Source organism: Prenolepis imparis, unplaced genomic scaffold (genome assembly GCF_030444845.1).
Source record: "Prenolepis imparis isolate NDT839.2.m4 unplaced genomic scaffold, iyPreImpa1.0 SCAF_12, whole genome shotgun sequence".
NCBI classification, from domain to species: domain Eukaryota; kingdom Metazoa; phylum Arthropoda; class Insecta; order Hymenoptera; family Formicidae; genus Prenolepis; species Prenolepis imparis.
Window position 1 is genome coordinate 12,579,952 of NW_028141170.1, and position 20,829 is coordinate 12,600,780.

General features: G+C 34.5%; 1 protein-coding gene across 1 annotated transcript in view; it reads right to left on the reverse strand.

The window, feature by feature from the left end:
- The window catches only part of LOC145943851 (intraflagellar transport protein 81 homolog), a 42,470-nt gene extending 22,420 nt beyond the window's left edge, over positions 1-20,050 (reverse strand). Inside the window, exons 1-8 of the mRNA XM_083051724.1 lie at positions 19,865-20,050; positions 19,647-19,795; positions 18,120-18,231; positions 17,907-18,023; positions 17,753-17,812; positions 16,293-16,445; positions 5,074-5,352; positions 1,124-1,441 (exon numbers count right to left, since the gene is read on the reverse strand). Coding sequence (XP_082907850.1) covers positions 1,124-1,441; positions 5,074-5,352; positions 16,293-16,445; positions 17,753-17,812; positions 17,907-18,023; positions 18,120-18,231; positions 19,647-19,795; positions 19,865-19,969 — 1,293 coding nt within the window. The 5' untranslated portion in view covers positions 19,970-20,050. The remainder of the gene's footprint in view (positions 1-1,123; positions 1,442-5,073; positions 5,353-16,292; positions 16,446-17,752; positions 17,813-17,906; positions 18,024-18,119; positions 18,232-19,646; positions 19,796-19,864) is intronic.
- Between the last annotated feature and the right edge of the window lie 779 nt (positions 20,051-20,829).

A 20,829-nucleotide genomic window follows, 5' to 3' on the forward strand; every position in this document is an offset into this window, starting at 1 on the left:
AATAATCATAAGTAAACACTTAACTCGTAAGAAATGCTTAAATGGCCGCCATTTGATTGAAGACAGACATTCAATCGGCGGAGTAAGGGTTATCGAATCATTTTAAAAGTTCTCGGATTTCATATAATATCACAAGCATTAATATTAATGCATTGACATAGTATATATCTCTTCGTTATCAATTGTGAATACACTAGATGTTTTAAATGTCCCCATAGATAAAAATTTGGCTATCTTCAATCAAATAGTAGCCATTTTAGGCATTTCTTATGAATTAAGTGTTTATGATCATTTAATAATAACGTAAACTTTGTTTTACTATAACTTCGCAACTACTCATTTTTTACTTTATATACATATACATATATATATAGACTAGCGGATCCTAACGTCGATAATGGGGAGGGTTTTGCAAAATTATTTTATTTAATATTTTTGGTTTCATGATTAGCTTTTATTCCAAGATCAACGACGTCGATAGCTCTTTAACGTTTGTTTTTCTTTACTTATATTTTTTAAACGAATTCAGCAAAACTGTTTCTTTTAATTTGCGAGGGGGGTTACCCCCCCCCCCCGAATCCACTAGTGTATATATATATATATATATATATATACATAAACTTTTTTCTTTATTTTGGCGAGAAGAATATACCTTAGAAAAATATGTCCAAGTATTTTGTAAACATCTTATCCTAGTTTTCTCAGATTGACATAACTCAGTGAAAAATTATCATATCGAGTGCCGCCAAAGCGCATTTTAAAAAGAAAAATTTGAACTTTTACGCGCTTTTATCCCATTGAGCTACGTCAACTAATTCACTCCGTGCAATTCAGGAAAATAAACCTTCTATTAATCAGTTTTGCAGGTTCTCATTCTGTCATCCGCCATTGCGAAACTGATCATTCTACATAATTAACATTAAAATTTTCTCAAACTACAGACTTTATTTTCGTTTGCGAAACATCTCGATATCATAATTATTAGCTACATTATAAATATTTAAAGTTTCACAATTTTTCTCTATTTTTCTACTGCTTTTTTTTACCGAGTATTGTATAAATATCCTGTATACATATAATATCCAACTATTTTGAAGCGTTCAAAACTTGTTCCTAATAATACCTGTGCATCTAGAATAGTTACTGTTCGATGAAGTACACCACTTTCCGCTTTTAGGCCAGCTATCTCTGCTTTGCAGCGTTTATATACCGTACTCTTAGTTTTCAAACGATTGATATATTTTTTTAATTCCTCCGCTCTAGGAATCGATGTTTGCAATAAACTTTTTGAATAATCTTGCTTCTCTTTTAATCGTAATTGTAATTCCTCTAAAGAACTCTCGATCTTCTCTAAGCATTCAAGAGCATTCCGTTTCATATTTCCAACAGCGGCAGCTTGTTGTCTAAATGGCTCCATTTTATCAATATCGTTTTTAGATATCTGAAAAATAAATGTTTGCAAGGAGTAAATATGAAACCTTTTTTTTCTAAATAATAATACAACAAAATTAACGCATATGTATTTTAAGTCAAAATTTCGCATAATTTCAAATAAGCATAACTCCGCTAAAAATGATCGGATTTGAAAAAATGTATGGGTAACTTTCATATGTAATAACTCCGCGAAAAAAAATCGTACAAACTTTGCTTTTCTTTAAATTTGTAGTAAAAAGTTCACATTTTACGATAGTTATAATAAGATTTGCGAAAAAAATTTATTTTAGCCCGTGGAAGTACGCAATTTTTTTGAGACACACGTCCTTACTTTTGAAGCAGTGGCGTACGGGGGAGGAGGATAAATTAAAAATCTGACGAATGGTTTTTAAAGTAGAGACTTCAAGCTTGACAGCGAAAAAAAAATTTTTCAAATCCGATCATTTTTAGCGAAGTTATGCTTATTTGAAATTATGCGAAATTTTGACTTAAAATACATATGCGTTAATTTTGTTGACGAGTGTATTATTGAAGATAATTTGGTAAAAAATTCCTGTTTAGGGGAAGATTCTCCAATGACCTTGACCTTGACATATGTCATCAAGGTCATGACCCTGAACAACATTCAAAAGGTTTTAGCCGTCGCTCATTGTTTATTAAAAAGATATTAACAGAACAATTTTCATGAATAGACTATTATTTTTCTGACACCCCTTATATCCTCCTATGTATGTGTTTGTGGGTAATTATGCACTTTATGGGTTGCAACTTTCCACGCGAAGCGAGGTCCACTCCCATCACCCCCTGCTTTCAGCGCGAAATGAGGTCTATATTTGCGAAATTCCACATGGATTCGCAACTTTAGATCTTGCAAATATAGGCTTCGTTTCGCGCTAAAAGCAGGGGGTGATAGGACAATATATGTCAAAGTCAAGGTCATTGGAGCATTATCCCCTAAAGTGCATAATTTATGCACTTATCCCACAAACACATTTTTAAATGTACAAGTATAGAATTAAATATAGATTTATACAGAGTTGGGAGATAACGCGTTACTTGTAACGCCGTTACCGTTACAGTTACTTTTTTTCGGTAACTGTAATGGTAACGGCGTTACAAATTTTATTTGTAACAAAAAAAGTAACTTTGTTACATTTTTCAGTAACGAATAACCGTTACTTTTGTCGTTACTTTTTCCAGATTTATTCGGTATAATTTTCATACAAAAGAACATATTGATAAAAGTGGAAAGCGTCCTAGTTGACTACTATTATATTTATTGTATTATGTATGTTAATTCGGTATTAGGTTGTTACATATGAAATGTCTGATTATGCAATGTAAACTTTTAAAAGCTTTCTTTGTCAATAAAAATCTTTGTATATGTATATTTTTACATGTTTTATACATCACTTTAAAATTCAAAATTTGTCTTTTTATATCTGATTTTATTCCTTGATTTAATTGATTTCGAATGTATTTTTTTCAACATTTATTTCAGTATGAATAAACGTGATTTTTGCGTGCTTTTTCGATATGAGTAGAAAAGTGGCCATAATGTTGCAGCAGCCGCTCAAAACATTAATGCTCCATACGGTGAGAATTTTGTTAACAAACGCACTAATATAAAAAATTTTAATTTGAAGATAAAAGCCTCATAAATAACGATCGTGGACTTAAGACTATCGTTGATGATATTAAAGATTGAGGCGGATCAACGTCAAACTGTTAGAAATGCGTAGAATGGTTCTTACTTTGCTTAATAAAGTTAAGTTTGAAAAATATTGTTTCTTTTTATTAAAAAATATTTTTAAAAAAAATTTAAAGAAACAATATTTTTCAGACTTAACTTTATTAATCAAAGTAAGAACCGTTCTACGCATTTCTAACAGTTTGACGTTGATCCGCTTCAATCTTTAATGCTTCAACCTTTAATGTCATCAACGATAGTCTCAGGTCCACGATCGTCATTTATGAGGCTTTTATCTTCAAATTTAAATTTTTTTATACTGGTGCGTTCGTTGACAGAGTTCTCGCTGAATGCAGCGTTAATATTTCGAGCGACTACTGCAACATTATGGCTACTTTTCTACTCATACAAAAAAAGCACGCGAAAATCACATTTATTCATACTAAAAAAACTGTTGAATAAAATGCATTCGAAACTAATTAAATCGAAGAATAAAATTAGATATAAAAAAGGCAAATTTTGAATTTTAAAATGATATATAAAACATGTACAAATATATAAAAATTTTTATTGACAAAAAAGTTTTAAAAAGTTTACATTGCAAAATTGGACATTTTATATGAAACAACCTAACATACATCCAAATTATAAAAAAAAAGTAACGGAAATTGTAACGACTCGTTACGTTTTAAGTAACGGTAATGGTAACGAGTTACTTTTTAAAATTAGTAATGAATAACGGTAACGAGTTACTTTTTAGAAAAAATAACGATAACGGTAACGAGTTTTATAAAGTAACTTTCCCAACCCTGGATTTTTTTTTATATTGTCAACTTCATTTGTTAATAACTTTTTAGTGAACAATAAGCGATGTCTAAAACCATTTGAATGTTGTTCAGGGTCATGATCTTGATGACATATGTCAAGGTCATTCGAGAATCCTCCCCTAAACAGAAGTTTTACCGATAATTTTTTATACAGGGTGTCCCGCTTTCATCGATCACTCCCAAAATCTTTTTTATTTTTGATTGTACAACAAAATATTTCAAATAAGTTTTTTGATTTAATGGAGAACAGAAGATGAGGCTCTACTGACTTTTCTCTAAAGGACGCTTTTCAAGGTTATTTAAAGGTCATCTATTTTTTAAATGGAACCACCATATTTTTTTTAATGAATCGATTCCTCACAATTTTTTTTATATGAATCGATTCCTCACAATTTGCATAAAAAAGTTATGAAGATAAAATGACAAAAAAAAGTATAGTTTACGAGATATTTTATATTTAAATTTAACATAATTTTATATAAACTATGAAATATCCCGTAAAATATTTATTTTCCAATGATCTTACCTTAATACGTTCATGCATAAAATAATGAAAGGAAAGTGATATAAAAAAACACATATAGTTGTTTTTAAGAAAAAATATGTAGCTGCTACTTGCAATTCACATACTTTTTCTTGAAAACAATTATCTATGTTTTCCTTATACTAATTGATTCCTCTTATTATTTCGTGCATAAAAGAGTGTTAAGATAAGATCATTGGAAAATGAATATTTTATGAGATATTATATAGTTTATAGAAGATTATGTCAAATTAATGTATAAAATATCTCGTAAATTATACGTTTTTTGGCCATCTTATCCTTATAACTTTTTATGCTGAAAATTACAAGGAATTGATTTATTTAAAATGAATATGGTTCCGTTTAAAAAAACATAAATGACCTTCAAATAATCTTGAAAAGCGCCCTTTAGAAAATAGTCAATAACGCCATCTTTTGTCCCCTTTCAAATCAAACAATTTTTGTTTGAAACATTTTGTTGTACAATCAAAAATAAAAAAGTTTTTGGGAGTGATCGATTAAAATAAGGCACCCTGTATATACATAATTTGATATACACAATCTTTGTATATTCGAGCGTTTTTCCTTTTTACACTTACTTTGGATTCTATTAAATCTTGTATGTTTTTTAATATTACATCCAAGTCATTTCTTATGGTCAGAATTTTATCTGGACCTAAGTAAGAATATTCCTTGACCATTGACAAAGCTTTCATCCAATTTTTCTTTGCGTTCAATTCAGATGGAAGTTTTTCTTTTACAATCGCAGACTGCACCGTTACTTCTTCTGTTAAATGCTGAATTAATATTTGCGATGTGAGCCCAATACTATCGCGTTTCGATGCGTGTAACTCACGTTCAACTCGTTGAAGGGAATTCTAAATAACAATAAGAATAATTATAGAAAAATATAAATGAACCGTTCGCTCGAAGAATGACTTAAGTCGACTTAAGTTTTTGCACAAAAAATTGAATTAAAGATTCAACTGTGTAATTCGAGTTATTAAACATTATGTACCTCAGCTTTTATAATTTTTAATATAGAAGTATACTATTTAGTAATTATTTATTACCATAAAAACAAATTTTAAGGCAATATAATTGTTTTCACCATGGATTACATAAAATATGACTTAACTCGTTTTTCTGATGATCGATTACAACAACATGTAAAACATCTTTGATATCCGTAAAACCTATTATTGATATATAAAAGCTGCTTTTTAGCATCAATTTCAATTACACATAAAATAAAACATTAATTCATTTAAAAGAAAACTACAACAGTTGTAGATTAATGTAATATGGAATAAAATTAATTGTCGTCCACCGAGAGATAAGTTTTCTTTTAAATTAATTAATGTTTTATTTTATGTGTAATTGAAATTAATGCTAAAAAGCAGCTTTTGTATATTAATAATAGTTTTTTCGGACGTCAAACATGTTGTTGCAGTCGATCGTCAGAAAAACGACATAAATCATATTTAATGTAATCAATGGTGAAAACAATTATATTACCTTAAAATTTGTTTTTATCGGTAATAAATCATTACTAAATAGTGGACTTCCGTTTCCGGTGAGTTTAGATAAGCAACGTGAAAAGTGTGTAGTTGGAAAGAGAGAAATAGAGGAGTTGAAGGTGCAGGAGAGAAAGTGAAAGGAGTTGATGGAATGAGCGGTGTGAGAGGTGCAGGGGGAAACAGAGGTGGAGGAGAGAGTGGAGGGCGAACGGCGGAGGAGGGTGAGAAAGGAGACAGAGGCCGGTATTCATAGTCTGTTCTTATATTTAAGAATGTCTTAAGTACAATCTTAAGATGTGATTAACCAATCACAGAGCCGTATTTGCATCTTAAGACATTACTTAAGACGGTCTTAAAATAAGAACGGACTATGAATACCGGCCAGAGAGACAGAGGTAAGGTAGGCAAGTAGAACACCACGTGACGGGAGAGAGCGAACAGTCAGGGAAGAAAAGATAGATAGAGTGGCAGCGGTAGGGTAAGTGCGAGGATCCGGTGCTCTACGCGGAAGGGCCATGTATTGCGGTGTCCCACAGGAGTCAGTTTTGGGCCCATTGCTGTGGGACATCGCATACGACAATGTACTCCGTTCTGCCCTCCCCCCCGGCTAGTGTCGTCTGTTACGCGGACGACACGATAGTCTTGGCCGGGAGGGGCGACTGGGGGAAGGCAAAGAGGACGGCGGACGTCGCGGTGGCATGTGTGGTGCGCTCGATAAAAAGATTGGGCCTTAAGGTGGCTCCCCATAAAACTGAGGCCATCTTCTTCCATGATGGCTCCCGGGGGAAGCCGCCAAAGGCTCAAGTTACGGTGGACGGCATCCCCGTCCAGCTGGGGCAGAATATTAAGTATTTGGGGCTCTGGTTGGACGGCACTTGGCGTTTTGGCGACCATTTCGAACGTCTGGCCGGAAGGATCGATAAAGTGGCGGCACTTAGCCGTCTGCTACCTAATCTTGGCGGGCCAGACGATCGGGTAAGGAGGCTGTATGCGAACACGGTCAACTCGGTGGCCCTATATGGGGTACCAGTTTGGGCGGACGAGGCGATGGCCACGAAACATATCAAGGATGTACTCCGCAGAGTACAAAGGAGGGTGGCCATACGCGTAGTCCGCGGATACAGAACCGTGGCGCATGCAGCTGCCTCGGCCCTGGCGGGACTGCCTCCCATGGAGCTCGTAGCATACACCCACAAAAGGGTATGAGAGAATCAGGGAGCTCCGTGAGATGGATTACAATATCACGGAAAGGGTCCGGGGCGTCGTCAGAAACTAAGCCCGACGACGAATGATCGAGGAATGGGGGGAATATTTAGAAAATATCCCCCCAACGAATTCGGGAAGGAGAGTCGTCGGGGCCGTGAGACCGGTGTTAGAAGAGTGGGTGGATAGGTCTCACGGCAGGAAGTCGTACCACCTCACACAGATGTTCGCCAGGCACGGCTGCTTCGGCGAATATCTGTGTAAAATCGGGAAGGAGCGCGCCACACAGTGCCACCATTGTGACGAGGATAGGGACACGGCGCAGCACACGCTGGAGTTCTGCCCAGCGTGGGCAGAAGAGCGCCGTGTCCTTACCACCCTGATAGGGACAGACCTATCGCTCCCGGCCGTCGTTAAACAGATGGTCGGGTGCGAGGAAAATTGGAAGGCGGTCGTCTCCTTCTGCAACAAAGTAATGTTGCAGAAGGAGACGGCCGAGAGGGAGAGGGAGAGACGGGGGAGGCGGAGAAGATGCGCCCTCACCCCCGAATCCAGAGAGGAGAGGGACGATCCTACCTGGTTGCCTGGGCGAGGAAGAGGCACTCGCCCGAGCGGGGACCGGGGAAGGGTCGGGCCCCATAGAAGAACGCTAGCCTTCCCCCTTACATAGAAGGGGGAGGGAAAGGGACGGGGGCTCGAGCGGGAGACTCGAACCCTCGTCCCGCCCCTGGGAGGACATGCTTTCCTCCCGAGAGGGCGCGGCGTAGGGGTGTGGCTCTCTGCGCCGCGAAACTAAGGTTAGCCTCCTCCCCCTAGCCACACACAGGGGAGGAACAAGGGACCGCAAAGCCACCGCGCAGGAAGGACGGGGGGCCCTCCGGAAGGTATGCAACTGCTCGTTCCCGGAGGGTCCCCAACCACCGCCTGGGTCAGGCCACCATGGGGGTTTTAGTGCGGTAACCTCTCGTGGCCCCTACCGAGATGATCTTGATCATGATCTTGATCATCTCGGTAAGGGCGAGAGGAATCCCACATAACCCGCGCTCCCTTCCCCAAGGGACGCGGGTACCTGAAACAGGTTTCCCCCATGTTATAAAAAAAAAAACAGGATAAGTGCGAGGAAAGGCCGGGAGAGAAGTGATAGAGTGGAAACCGTAACGTAGCGAACGAGGCAAGGAGTAGGCAGTAGATAGAGAGGGAACTCGATAGAAGAAAGAAGAAAGGGAGATAGAAAGATGGAAGAAGAAAAGAGAAAAGGTTGGAAGATAGGAAAGGAATTAATTATGAAAGGGGAGAGAAGGGGGAGTACGGGTAATATTGATGAACTGTTGAAAAGGAAAAGGGAGGAAATGGAAAAGGCAGAGGAGGGGATTTGGGAAGGGGAAAAAATGGCAGCCAGGGAAGGGAAAAAGATACAAATAGAGTTACAGGAAAACATAGGAGAGGGAGAAGGTAGGAGAGAAGGATGGTAGATAGAAATGAAGGAAGAGTGGAGGAGGGAAATGAAGGTTTCAGAAGAATGAAAGAGATGATGAAGGAAGAATGGAAAGGAAACTTAAGGGAACTTAAAGGAGAAATGGAAAAGATAGTGGATAGGAGGATAGAGGAAAGGGAGGTAAAATGGAAGACAGAAAGAATGGAATTGGAGAAAAAAATAGAGCAGCTAGAGGAAGGATTGAAAGGGATGAGGATAGAACTAGAAAAGGGAGGAGAAAAGAAGGAAGGGAAAGGAGGGGATACGGAAGGAAGAGTAAAAGAGATGGAAAAATGGATAGTGAAAAAGGAAAGGGAGGTCAGAAGAAGGAATATACTAGTGAGAGGAACAAGAGGGGAAAAAGATTTAGAGAGAAAAGTAGAGGAGATGATAAAAAAGCTAGGTATAGAAGACGATATAGAAGAAATAAAATACATAGGGGGATAGGAACAAGGAGGAAAAGAAAATGGCGATTCTAAGACTAAAGAGCGTAGAGAAGAAAATAGAAGTAATGAAAAAGAGAAGGAAGATGAAAGATAGGGAAGTTAGAGTAGATGACGATCTAACCTGGAAAGAAAAAAGGATGAAATGGAACATGGAAGAGATAGCAGGGAGAGAAAGAGAAAAAGGAAAAAGAGTATGGGTGAAATATGGGAAAACGCAAGTAGATGGAAAATGGTGGAGGTGGGAAAAAGAAAAAGATAGACTAGTAGACGAAGAAGGAAGGGATTGGAGGGAACAGAGGGAAGAGCAGGGAACAACAGGGAGGGGGAAGGGTTAGAGAGAGGTGAGAATAGGAGGAGGGTAGAGAGAGAGAGAAGACATGGAGTATAACGTTCTGGAATGTAGCAGGGATACAGAATAAGGATAAAGAGTTTTGGGAGAGGTTAAGAAGTTGGGATGTGGTAATACTAATAGAAACATGGCTAGAGACGAAAAAATGGGAAAAAATAAAGGAAAGGTTACCGAGCGATTATACATGGAAGGCACAAAGAGCGGGAAGAAAGAGTAGAAGGGTAATGGGTGGAATTTTGCTGGGGATGAGAAAAAACTTAGAAATAGAAGAGGTGAAAGAGGAGGAAGAGAAAGGGAAGATGACATGTAGGATAAAAGTGGGGGAAGAGAAATGGAGGATAGTAGGAATGTATGTAAACGGAGACTTAGGAAGGAAATTAGAAGGAGTAAAGAGCTGGATGGAGGAAGAGGAAGAGAGAGTAAAAACGATAATTGAGGGAGATTTTAACGCGAGGACAGGAGAGGAGGGAGGCTGGAGGGGAAAGGAAGAGTTGGAAGAGGAGGGCGGAGGAAGAAGATCTAAGGATAAGAAAATAAATAGGGAGGGAAGGGAACTAATAGGGTATTTGGAAGAAAGGGGATGGTTCATATTAAACGGAAGCGTAAAGGGAGATGAGGAGGGAGAGTTGACGTATACAGGGGGAAGAGGAGAAACAGTAATTGATTATATTATAGGGAATGAGGATATAAGAGAGAGGGTAGAGATTAAAGATAGGGGAGGAAATGGATTCGGACCATCATCCGGTAACGGTATGGATGAAGAAGGAAGAGAGAGGAAAAGAAGGAAGAAAGGGGAAAGGCATCCCTTTCCCCTTTCTTCCTTCTTTTCCTCTCTCTTCCTTCTTCATCCATACCGTTACCGGATGATGGTCCGAAGGGAGGAGGGATATGGGACGGCGCAGGAAGAGTAAAATTTAGGGAAGAGTTGGAGCCCGTGGAAGGGGCAGATAAAGGACTGGAGGAAGCGATAGAAAAGATGAAGGGGAGGGTAAGGGAAACTCTGGAGGTATGTGAAAAGCAAAGGGAAAGAGAAAAAGTAAAGAGAAGTGGATGGTGGAACGAGGAATGTAGGGAGATGAAAAAAAAGGTAAGAAGGGAATTGAGGAGATGGAGAAGGTGGGGAGGAAGCGGGGAGAAATATAGAAAGAGGAAAAGGAAATATAAGACGCGGTGTGAGGAAAAGAAAAGGGAGGAAAGAGAAAAAATAATAAGAGAGGCAGGGGAAGCGAAGACAGAGGAAAAGGTTTGGGAACTAGTTAGAAAGAAAAGGAAAAGAGGAATAGGAGTAAATGAAGAAATAGAGATGGAGAAATGGAAAGAACACTTTATGAGACTGCTAGGAGGAATAGAAGGAAAGGTAGTGAAAGGAAGTAAGGAGAGGGCGGGAGAACAAGAAGAAAGGGAGCTAGAATGGGAGGAAGTGAAGAAGATAATAGCAGGATTAAAGGACGGGAAAGCGATAGGGAAAGATGAAATCCCAAACGAGGTATGGAAGCATGGGAGAGAGGATATAGGAAGGTGGGCGTGGACGATTTGTAATAAGGTATGGAGGGGGGAGGGATGGCCAGAGGAGTGGAAAGATGGAATAATTATACCGATTATAAAGAAGGGGAAAGGAGAAAGAGTAAAGGACTATAGGGGGGTGACGCTAATGCCCTCACTTTATAAAATATATACAGCGGTATTAGGGGAGAGGTTAAGTCAGGAGGTAGAAGAGAAAGGGATATTATCGGGAAGCCAAGCAGGATTTAGGAGGGGTATGGGTACGATGGATCAGATCTACGCATTAAATTACCTAATAAACAGACAACTGGGGAAGGCAGGGGGCAAAATGGTAGCGGTTTTCATAGACCTGAGGGCAGCGTTTGACTAATAAGAGCAATGAGAGAGAGGGAGGTAAGAGAAGGGTTGGTAGTGAGAGTGGAAGAAATGATGAGGGAAACAAGAAATAGAGTTAAAGTAAAGGAAAGAGTGGGGGGTGAGTTCTGGACACCAAGGGGATTAAGACAAGGGTGTCCGCTGAGTCCGACGCTGTTCAACATTCTGATAGCGGACTTGGAGGAAGAGATAGAAAAAGGTAGATTGGGAGGAGTGAAGCTGGGAGAGGGGAAAATATATTCACTGACGTATGCGGATGATATAGTGCTATTAGCGGAAGAGGAGCAGGAGATGAGGGCAATGCTGAGCAGGCTAGAGAAATATTTAGATAAAAAGGGGTTAGTATTGAATGAGGAGAAAGGTAATGAGATTCAGAAGGGGAGGGGGAAGAAGCAGAAAAATAGACTGGAGATGGAAGGGAAAGAAATTAGAAGAGGTAAAGACAATGAAATATCTAGGATATAAGATACAAAGGAATGGAGGACAGGAAGAGCACGTCAAGGAGAGAGGGAAAAGGGCAGCAATAGTGATGAGAGAGGTATGGGGAATAGGAAAGAGATTATGGGGGAAGGACTGGGAAAGAAGACTTTGGCTGTATGATACATTGGTGTGGACAGTGATGGGATACGGAGCAGAAATATGGGGGAAAGGAAAGCGATGGAAGGAGTGCACGAAAGATTTATGAGATGGACGATGGGTCTGGATAGAAGAACTCCAGGGTATATGATAAGAGAGGAATTGAGGAGAGGGATGATGAGAGGAAAAGCTGGAAAAAGAGCTTGGAGCTTCGAAAATAGTTTAGAAGAAGGGAAAGAAGGAGAGATAGCAAGGAAATGCTGGAGAGAGTTGAAAGAAAGGTGGGGAAGAGAGAAAATAACAGGAAAATGGGAACAGGAAAGGAGGGAGTTCTTGAGCGAAAGAGGAGTAAGGGAGGGAGAAGAGGGAGGGGTACCATACGAAGAACTAGAAAATAGGGAAAAGAGCAGGCAGAAAGAGGAGAGAGAGGAAAAAATAGAGGAATCGAGATACAATAAAAGGTATGGAGAAATAAAGGAAGAAGGAATTCCGCAATACTTAAAAAAAAGGATGAACAGAGAAGAGATGGAAAAGAGTGATAAGGTTCAGACTAGGGAATGAAATGAGGGAGGGATGGTATTGGGAGGGAAAAGAGAAGAAGAAATGTAGGGTATGCGAGAGGGAGAAGGAAACATGGGAGCATGTTTGGGAAAGGTGCGGAGGAGGAGGGAGAGAGAACGAGGAGAGCTAGCAGGAGGCAGTAGGGAGAATATTAGGAAGAGAAGGAGAGGGAGAGGGATGGATGATAGACTTAGAAGAGATAAGAGAAGGGAAAGGCGGGAAGGAAGGAGAGAGTGAGGGAAGTGGAGAGAGCGTAAGAATCAGAGAGAGAGAGAGAGGGGATGTGAGAGAAAGAGAAGGAGAGAGAGAAAGAGATGGGATGTGTGAGAGAGAGAGAGAGAGAGAGAGAGAGAGAGAGAGAGAGAGAGAGAGAGAGAGAGAGAAAATATAGAGGGTGAGAAGAAAAGAAGAAAAAGAGAGAATAAAATGATACAGCGGAAACGGAGGTCCAATTAGATTAAGAGTAGGTTAAGGAAATATAGATAGCGAAGCAATGTAAGAGAGAGAACAGTCTGATATAGAAAAGAAAGAGAGAGAGAGGAAAGGTTAGGAAGGGAGAGAGAAAGCGAGAAGAGCGTAGAATAAGAAGGTAGAGATAAGCTAGATTAAGTTGCGTACGTAGAAATAAGTTTAGACGTAAGCTATCAAATAGTTGTAAAATAATTATAACCCATAGGGGATCTAATAAACACATCTATCTATCATTACTAAATAGTATACTTCTATATTAAAAAATATAAAAGCTAAGGAACATAATGTTTAATAACTCGAATCACACCGTTGAATCTTTAATTCAATCCGGCTCATATATGTATATTATATACAGAAATCTAAACGAGTAACTGTAACCTTAACGCGCAATGACATCGACAGCGCGCTACGTGGCGGTGCGCCGTTGAAACCGCGCAATACAAAATATTATTCTAATTGTAAGACCTTAAAATAGCTAGGAAATTAGCAAAACTGAACAGATTTATTGTTTCGATGAATAGCAACACAGTGGTAACCGAATTTTAAAAAACGACTTAAGCCGACTAAATGCCCGATTCCTCCAACTGGTTCAAAATTTAAACCGAGTTTAAACTCCGATCAATGACATTTTGCGTTCCATCAAGTTTTTAGTGAAAGTTCAACTCAGTTGAACGGCGTTTATCGTGAACGCCAATTTTTGGCCGGTTAACGAGTTTGAACGGCGTTTAAGCAGAAGACTTACAATTAAATATTGCAGTGCTAAAAAAATATGACAACTGCAACTGTTTAGGAGTTATGATTTTCTGTAATTGATTCTTTTAAAAAGAGAGATATATATATATGATATATATGTAATATAGCTTTTATGTTAAAAATATTATTTTCTAACTAGAATAATTCAATATTGTTTCAGACATTAGAAACAATGATTAACATGTGCATGCATAAATAATAAATATGAAGTAAATTCGTTAAAATATAAAATTAATTTTAAGATCGATATTCATAGTCCGGTCTGATGAAAAATTTCATATCAAAATAAAATCTTTCATTGATTCCATAACATCTTAAAAATAAACCTGAAATGATAAAGTTTATTTTAGGTTTATTGTAAAATGCTATGTAGTTAATAAGAAATTTTTTTACCATCACAGATAAAAGCTATAGCCGGATAAGATAGTAAAACGTTCCCCCGCGCAAAATGACTTAAAAGTATTTGTGCAATACTTCTAAACAAAAAAAATGTCTTTTAGCGCAGTTTATAGCTCTCCATCTCCTACCTTTTCTACATAGTAAAAAAAACATGTTTTTTTAATCTAATTTTTTGATGTGCTTTATGTTTATGAATACTTGATATAAAAAACATGTTAACAAGAAAAACTGTTTCTTCTTTACAAGAAATTTTTTTTAAATTGATTTACTGAATTGTTTGAATTTAAAAAATTCCTAAAATTAGAAAATGCGATTTTTATAAGGTTTTAATAGAGGACGCCTTGAAAAAAATTTTACAATATTCCTTTGATAAATTGATAATTTACGCAATTTAGTCAGAAAGAATTTTCTGATTTGTGCAACAAAAAATTAAAAACCATATTTTTACGCTATTTTTTATATGCATATAAATCTAAATTTATGCATTAAATCTAGTTATGAATACTTATTATTAATATAACTATTTATTAATATAACTATCTATTTTAATGCTTATATTATAAAATTCTTATCGCTTATATTTCTTATAACATATTTCAATAAGTTTATAAAATAATTTATAAAATAAGTTTAAAATATTTATATTATATTTATATTAAAATATTTATATTTATCTAGATTAAATGTATGAGTTTAGATTTATATGTATTTTATGTGAATAATAGCGTTATGTAAAAATAGTTTTTAAAATGGTTAAAAATAGTGTTATAAAAATAGTCTTTATTTTTTAAAAATATTTTGCACTAATCGGAAAATTCTGAATAAATTGCATAAATTATTATTTTTTTGAAAGAAATATTGGAGAATTTTTTTCAAGGCGCCACCTCTATAAGAACCTTGTGAAAATCGCATTTTTTAATTTTAGGAATTTTTAAAAATTTAAACAATTTAGTAAAACAATTAACATTTTTTCTTAATAACTTATCTTTTATTCAAGAATTCTTACTTATAAACTTAATTTATAACTTAATTTATATCAAGAATAAGCATAGACACGTTAAAAAAATTAAATAAAAAAAACATGTTTTTGCTATGTAGGAAAGAGATGAAGGGTTATGAACCGTTAAAAAACTTTTCTTTTTAGTTTAGAAGTATTGTGCAAATACTTTTAAATTTAAATTATTTCGCACGGAGGCACTTTTTACCATTTCCGGTTATAGACTTTAAGACAATTTTCAATGTTAGATCCGTCTATAAATGTTGACTTTAATATTATATTTGCATTAATTTTTCTCCTCTCCTCGCAGCAAAATAAACATAACAATTGGTTTACCAATGCAATCGAGAGAAAACACCATTTCATGTGAACAATCAAGCAGCCTCAGATCAAATAAGCAATTTCATTAAGGACAATTTTTATCGTATTTTGATTTTTATTAGAAAATTTCTACGTGCATTTTATTAATATATTTTAATTTCTTTACAAAATAATTATTAATTACTGTCAATTTTTTTTACTTTACAACTTATATTTTACTTGTTAAAATTACAAATATTTTTTAACACATTTCCATCACTACTAATCAACTAATCATTTAAAGCTTAAAATAATATTTTTTATTATAATCTGAAATGTGTGTGTATTTAATTATTTTTATCCTCATTTTATAATTTAATTTTTATCAATTTTTTCCGTGATTTTTTTTACTTATTCATTTATTTCATCAATTAGAAGTCTACGAATATACATATAAGAAATTTTTAAATTACTTTTAAATTACTTTTTTATTTTTTTAAAAATTTAATAAAATACTATAAAAGTTTCAAATAGATCCATGAAATTGTTTTATAACAAAAAAATTCACAAAAGCTATTTTTAGCAAGTTAAACAAAATTTCCCCCTTAACTATATGCACCAATCACATCATTCGATACAAATATAGTTTGAGTTAGCACGCATAAGGTTTAGTTGATCGTAACGAAAGTAAAGTTGGTGGAAAACAAAAGAAGTTAATCGAAGATTAAACTGCAAAGTTGAACGCAGTTCAGTTGAACGCTGAACTGAACCACGTTGGAGGAAAAGTCATTCTTCGAGCGAACGGCTCAAATATACATATATTTATAGAAAAAAATTGTGAGTTATGTGTAATGTTCATAAATGTCTATTTTTTATACAAGAAATATGTACTTGTAAATTGATGATAGTATCTTTCTCTTGCTCTTTTTCCAATATTAAATCGCGTTCTTTGTCTCTTTCTATTCGTAGTAATCTACAGGCGTTCAATAGATGAAGCGCGGGTTCAGCCTTCGATTTGATTTTACCAATACGCGCAGTCACTGCCTATATTTAACAAAAAATATCAAGTTGAATATTAACGACTACTAAATTCATAGATTTGCGTTATTCAAAAATAGAACGATTCTCTATAGAAATTATATTTTTGTAATAATTTTTGTATAATTACATTATACAACATTAATTACATTAGTTTACAAAAAAATATTTTTTTTTATTACTTTAATCCAGACAAGGTATTTCTTATACGTTTTTGGCTGCTGAAAACGATGCCGCAAATTAATTTTCACCCAGCACGTCAGGTTTCCGAAATAATTGAGATTTAATATGCAAAAATGATTTTTTTATATTTGAGATTTTTTTGTGAAAAAGGTTAACATTATCTGAAAATCAAATGTCATAAATGTTCATCCTTTATAAAATACATTTTTTTTTTTATTTTGATATCTTATTTTTCAGTCATGTTAAGAGGATTTAAATACAGAATTTTGCTGAGATAGTAAATTTTCCGTCTACGATAATGATGTCAAAGAATTATACTCATAATTTTTTGTTTAGGACTATCATATATTTATATATAGTCTCATTTTAATTACCCACCTTGGAATTTTTTGAAACAAATGCATTTTCGAAAAAAATGTTCCAGACAAAAATTGTATGATCTAAACTAAAGGAAAACAAATAATGTAAAATCAATTTTGAAAAAAATAGTTTTTTTCCAAAAAATCTTATTTTCTCAGGAACATCTCCATATGAGCTAGAAGTAGTTCCCAAGCTTTAACCTTTCATAACATGATTAAAAAGATATTGAAATAAAAAAGGCATTTTACAGGAGATCAACAATATATTCATGATATTTGATCAGACTTTCTAGATAACGTTAATCTTTTTTACAAAAAATCTTAAATATCGCAAAAAAAGCCATTTTACACATTAAACCTCAATTATTTTGACGTGCTAGTAAAATTTGGTTTGCGGCATCGTTTTCAGGATTCAAAAATCTATAAGAAACACTTTGTCTGGTTTAAAATAATTTTTAGCTATAAACTAGTGTAAAAAGTTTTACAAGATGTTCACGCGCGCGATAATAATCGTCGAATCTCTCATGTGCAAATTAAATTGAGAGAGAAAGAGAGAGTCTTCTACCGTTTTGCGATCTTCGCAAATTAATAAGAAATTAATTTTCATTAAAAAAAATTTTTAATTAAAAATTTTTTATTTATTTTTAAAATTTTTTAAAAAATTTTAATTTTCAAATATCAGCCAATCTGCGTAACGAGAAACACTCTATTATTTTATCGGAAATTTTATCAGACATCTATAACTAAAATTTTTATCAATTAATTGCATACTTCCTTTTCCTTTTCCATTGCTTGTAGATCCGTTGCAAGTTCGACGGCAGTTTCGACATTCTGTATAAACAAGAATCATTATTTGTATGTAACAAAAATAAAAAGAATTTAATGATTAATGATTACACATACGATACATCTAATGATTACGCACTTTTTTTCCTATTTCTCTTTCTTTATGAACTATCTTAAATTTATCAACCAAGGACAAGTACTGTTCGTATAAAAGAGATATTTCCGAGTCTCCTAAATATTCTGATGAAATTTCTATCTAAAAAAAATTTTCCTATTATTCAATTATACGTTGGACGATTTACTACTTTAAACGTGTGCTACGCGCACTTGATAAATAATTTCAATATATTACCTTGACAAGAAAACGTGATAAATATGCTCTTTTCTGAACTATATCAGTATGCTTCAAAAGCCATGTCAATATAGGATGGATAATTTCAACCTCACCTCGAACTAAACCTTGCCTAAAAAAATTTACTTCTTTTTATGAGTTCTGTACGTAGATGTATAAAGTATAAATTACGCATATTCGTACTATAAAAAGATACTTTAATAAATTTCTATTCTATTGAAACCCGGGAAGAAACTAATCAAATATCTTATAATAAAAATCGAAAGTAAATAATCGAAAGTACGTATTTTGCAACTATAACAGCTACATATTTTTTCTTACAAACAACTATATATTTTCTTTACACCAACTGATTCCTTTCATTATTTTATGCATAAAAGTATCGAAGATGGCCGAAAAATAAATATTTTTCGAGATATTTCATAGTTTATGTAAAGTTAATAATATATAAGTAAGTAATATATAAAAAATAATTAATATATAAAAAAAATTGATATATAAGTCAAATTTAAGTATAAAATATCTCATAAAATTATTTAATTTTTAACCCTCATAACTTTTTATGTAGAATATTGTGAGGAATCGATTTATATATAAAAAATATAATTCCATTTTAAAAATTCAAGGTGATATTAATATTTTTATTAAAAAAATTTTTTTTTCAAATTTTTTATTGCATTAGCTTGCGTAAAACAGATTAATTTTTATTATATATAAACTTTTTTTAAACTATCGGAAACGTCTAAAAAATCGTGCGTTATATGCTGAACACCTTGTATAGCTTCAAAAAATTCCTGGAATATATTTGTTTTACAAAAACTATATTCATTAAAAAGTTTTACATTATATTTCCTTTAAAATAGTTTCCTTCTACACACTTTTGCCATAAAGTTGAAAACATTTCTAGAACCCATTCTTATCAGAAACCTTTTTCAGCTGCTTCGGCGAAGTCGCGTTGACGATGTTATCATTGACTTTCTTTTCTTCGATTTCAAGAGGGAAGAAAGTAAAAAACAGGTTGTCAAGTCAGGAGAGTATGCTGAATACTTCAGAGATGTTACATGTACCATGCAAGAGAATACTTCTTGACCAGCATGGATCAATATGCTGGCGCATTTTCATGCAAAAAAACCAATTGTTTAGTTTCCATTTTTCAGGACGTTTCCTCCTGATTTTTACTTGTTTCCTCGCTTGAAATCGATTCTGAAAGGAAAGCGAAACAGCCAAATGACATCATCGACGACACGACAAAGCAGCTGAAAGAAGTTTCTAAGAATGAATTCCAGGAATGTTTTCAAAAACTTTATGAACTTTATGAACGTAGCAAAAGTGTGTAGCTGCCGAAGGAAACTACTCTGAAGGAAATATAATGTAAACTTTTTAATGTACACAATTTTTGTAAAACAAACATTTTAGGAACTTTTTGAAGCTACCACGTGTATATTATATGTATATACAGTATATATTATACTCTGTATTTTAAAAAATTTATAAAAAATATAATTTGTTCTAAATTATGTGTGACACCTAAATGTTACAAGATCCACATCAGGCTGATAATTAAGTGTTCGGAGGAGTGTTAAAATGTATATAGATTGTTCTTCCGCGGAATCCAATCCAACATCAGTACTTAAACCACCTTGTTGTTGTATCTTCATTAGAACATTACATAATATCTATAAAAAAATATATATTAAACTTGAAGAAAATGCTACAATAATAAAGCCTAATGCTACAATAATTACCTGCAATAAATCTTCAGCATTTAAAGCATTGAATCCAATTATATTGTAATTCCGTCCTAATAATTTATTTATTTCTGTCACTATAAACTTCACACTTTCACTCATGATGCAGTAAGGTGCGTATTATTGCTAAAAAGAAAATGTTTTCTAAGTTACATTACACACTTGACACACTGTAACGCTATATAAATGGCCGAATGCATCGAAACTGACATCTGACCTGACATATGTTATGCTTTCAGTTGCCTTGACAACACAACATACTAGTACTGGTATCAATATATATACATATATTATATGAAATTACATTCTTAAGGGTCGGCAGGAGACACGATGGAGACGCCTGTCGGCCGGCCGGGAATTACGGATTCGTATAGTCCAGATTTTAGCCAAAATACTTAATGAATCTCATTAAATTTGCAATATTCTTAATCCGTAGGATTGTCCGCAAGTCGCTAAAGAGCTATTTTTTTTAAAAAAAGATGAAAATAAAATTTACATAAAACTTGGGGAAATGCGTACTAGCAGCGGGTAAGGTTGGGTTAGCTGCGAGTCCGTATTTAATTTATTATAAATTTTCAAGAGCGAAAATGCAAAATCCGGCTCTTTGGCACCTTGCTTCATTATATAAAGAATATATTTAAAAAAATTTCACGAAGCTATGTAACTTATTTGATAAGAAATCTGGATAATACGATTCTCACTAGATCTAAGGAGCTGGGGAAATTTTCGTGGTAACATACTGACAGCTGACAGCTTGACAAGGAGAGAGTATCATTCCGTCTTCGTCTCTCTTGTACTTTGTAATGTCAGTATATATATATATATATATATATAGTCAATATAGATATAAAAACCAATATACTATGTTACTATGCACACGAATATAAAAAATGACATTTTTAGATAAAGATTTTCTCTTACAATTAGAAATTTGCTTGTAGTAAATTAGATTTAAAAATATG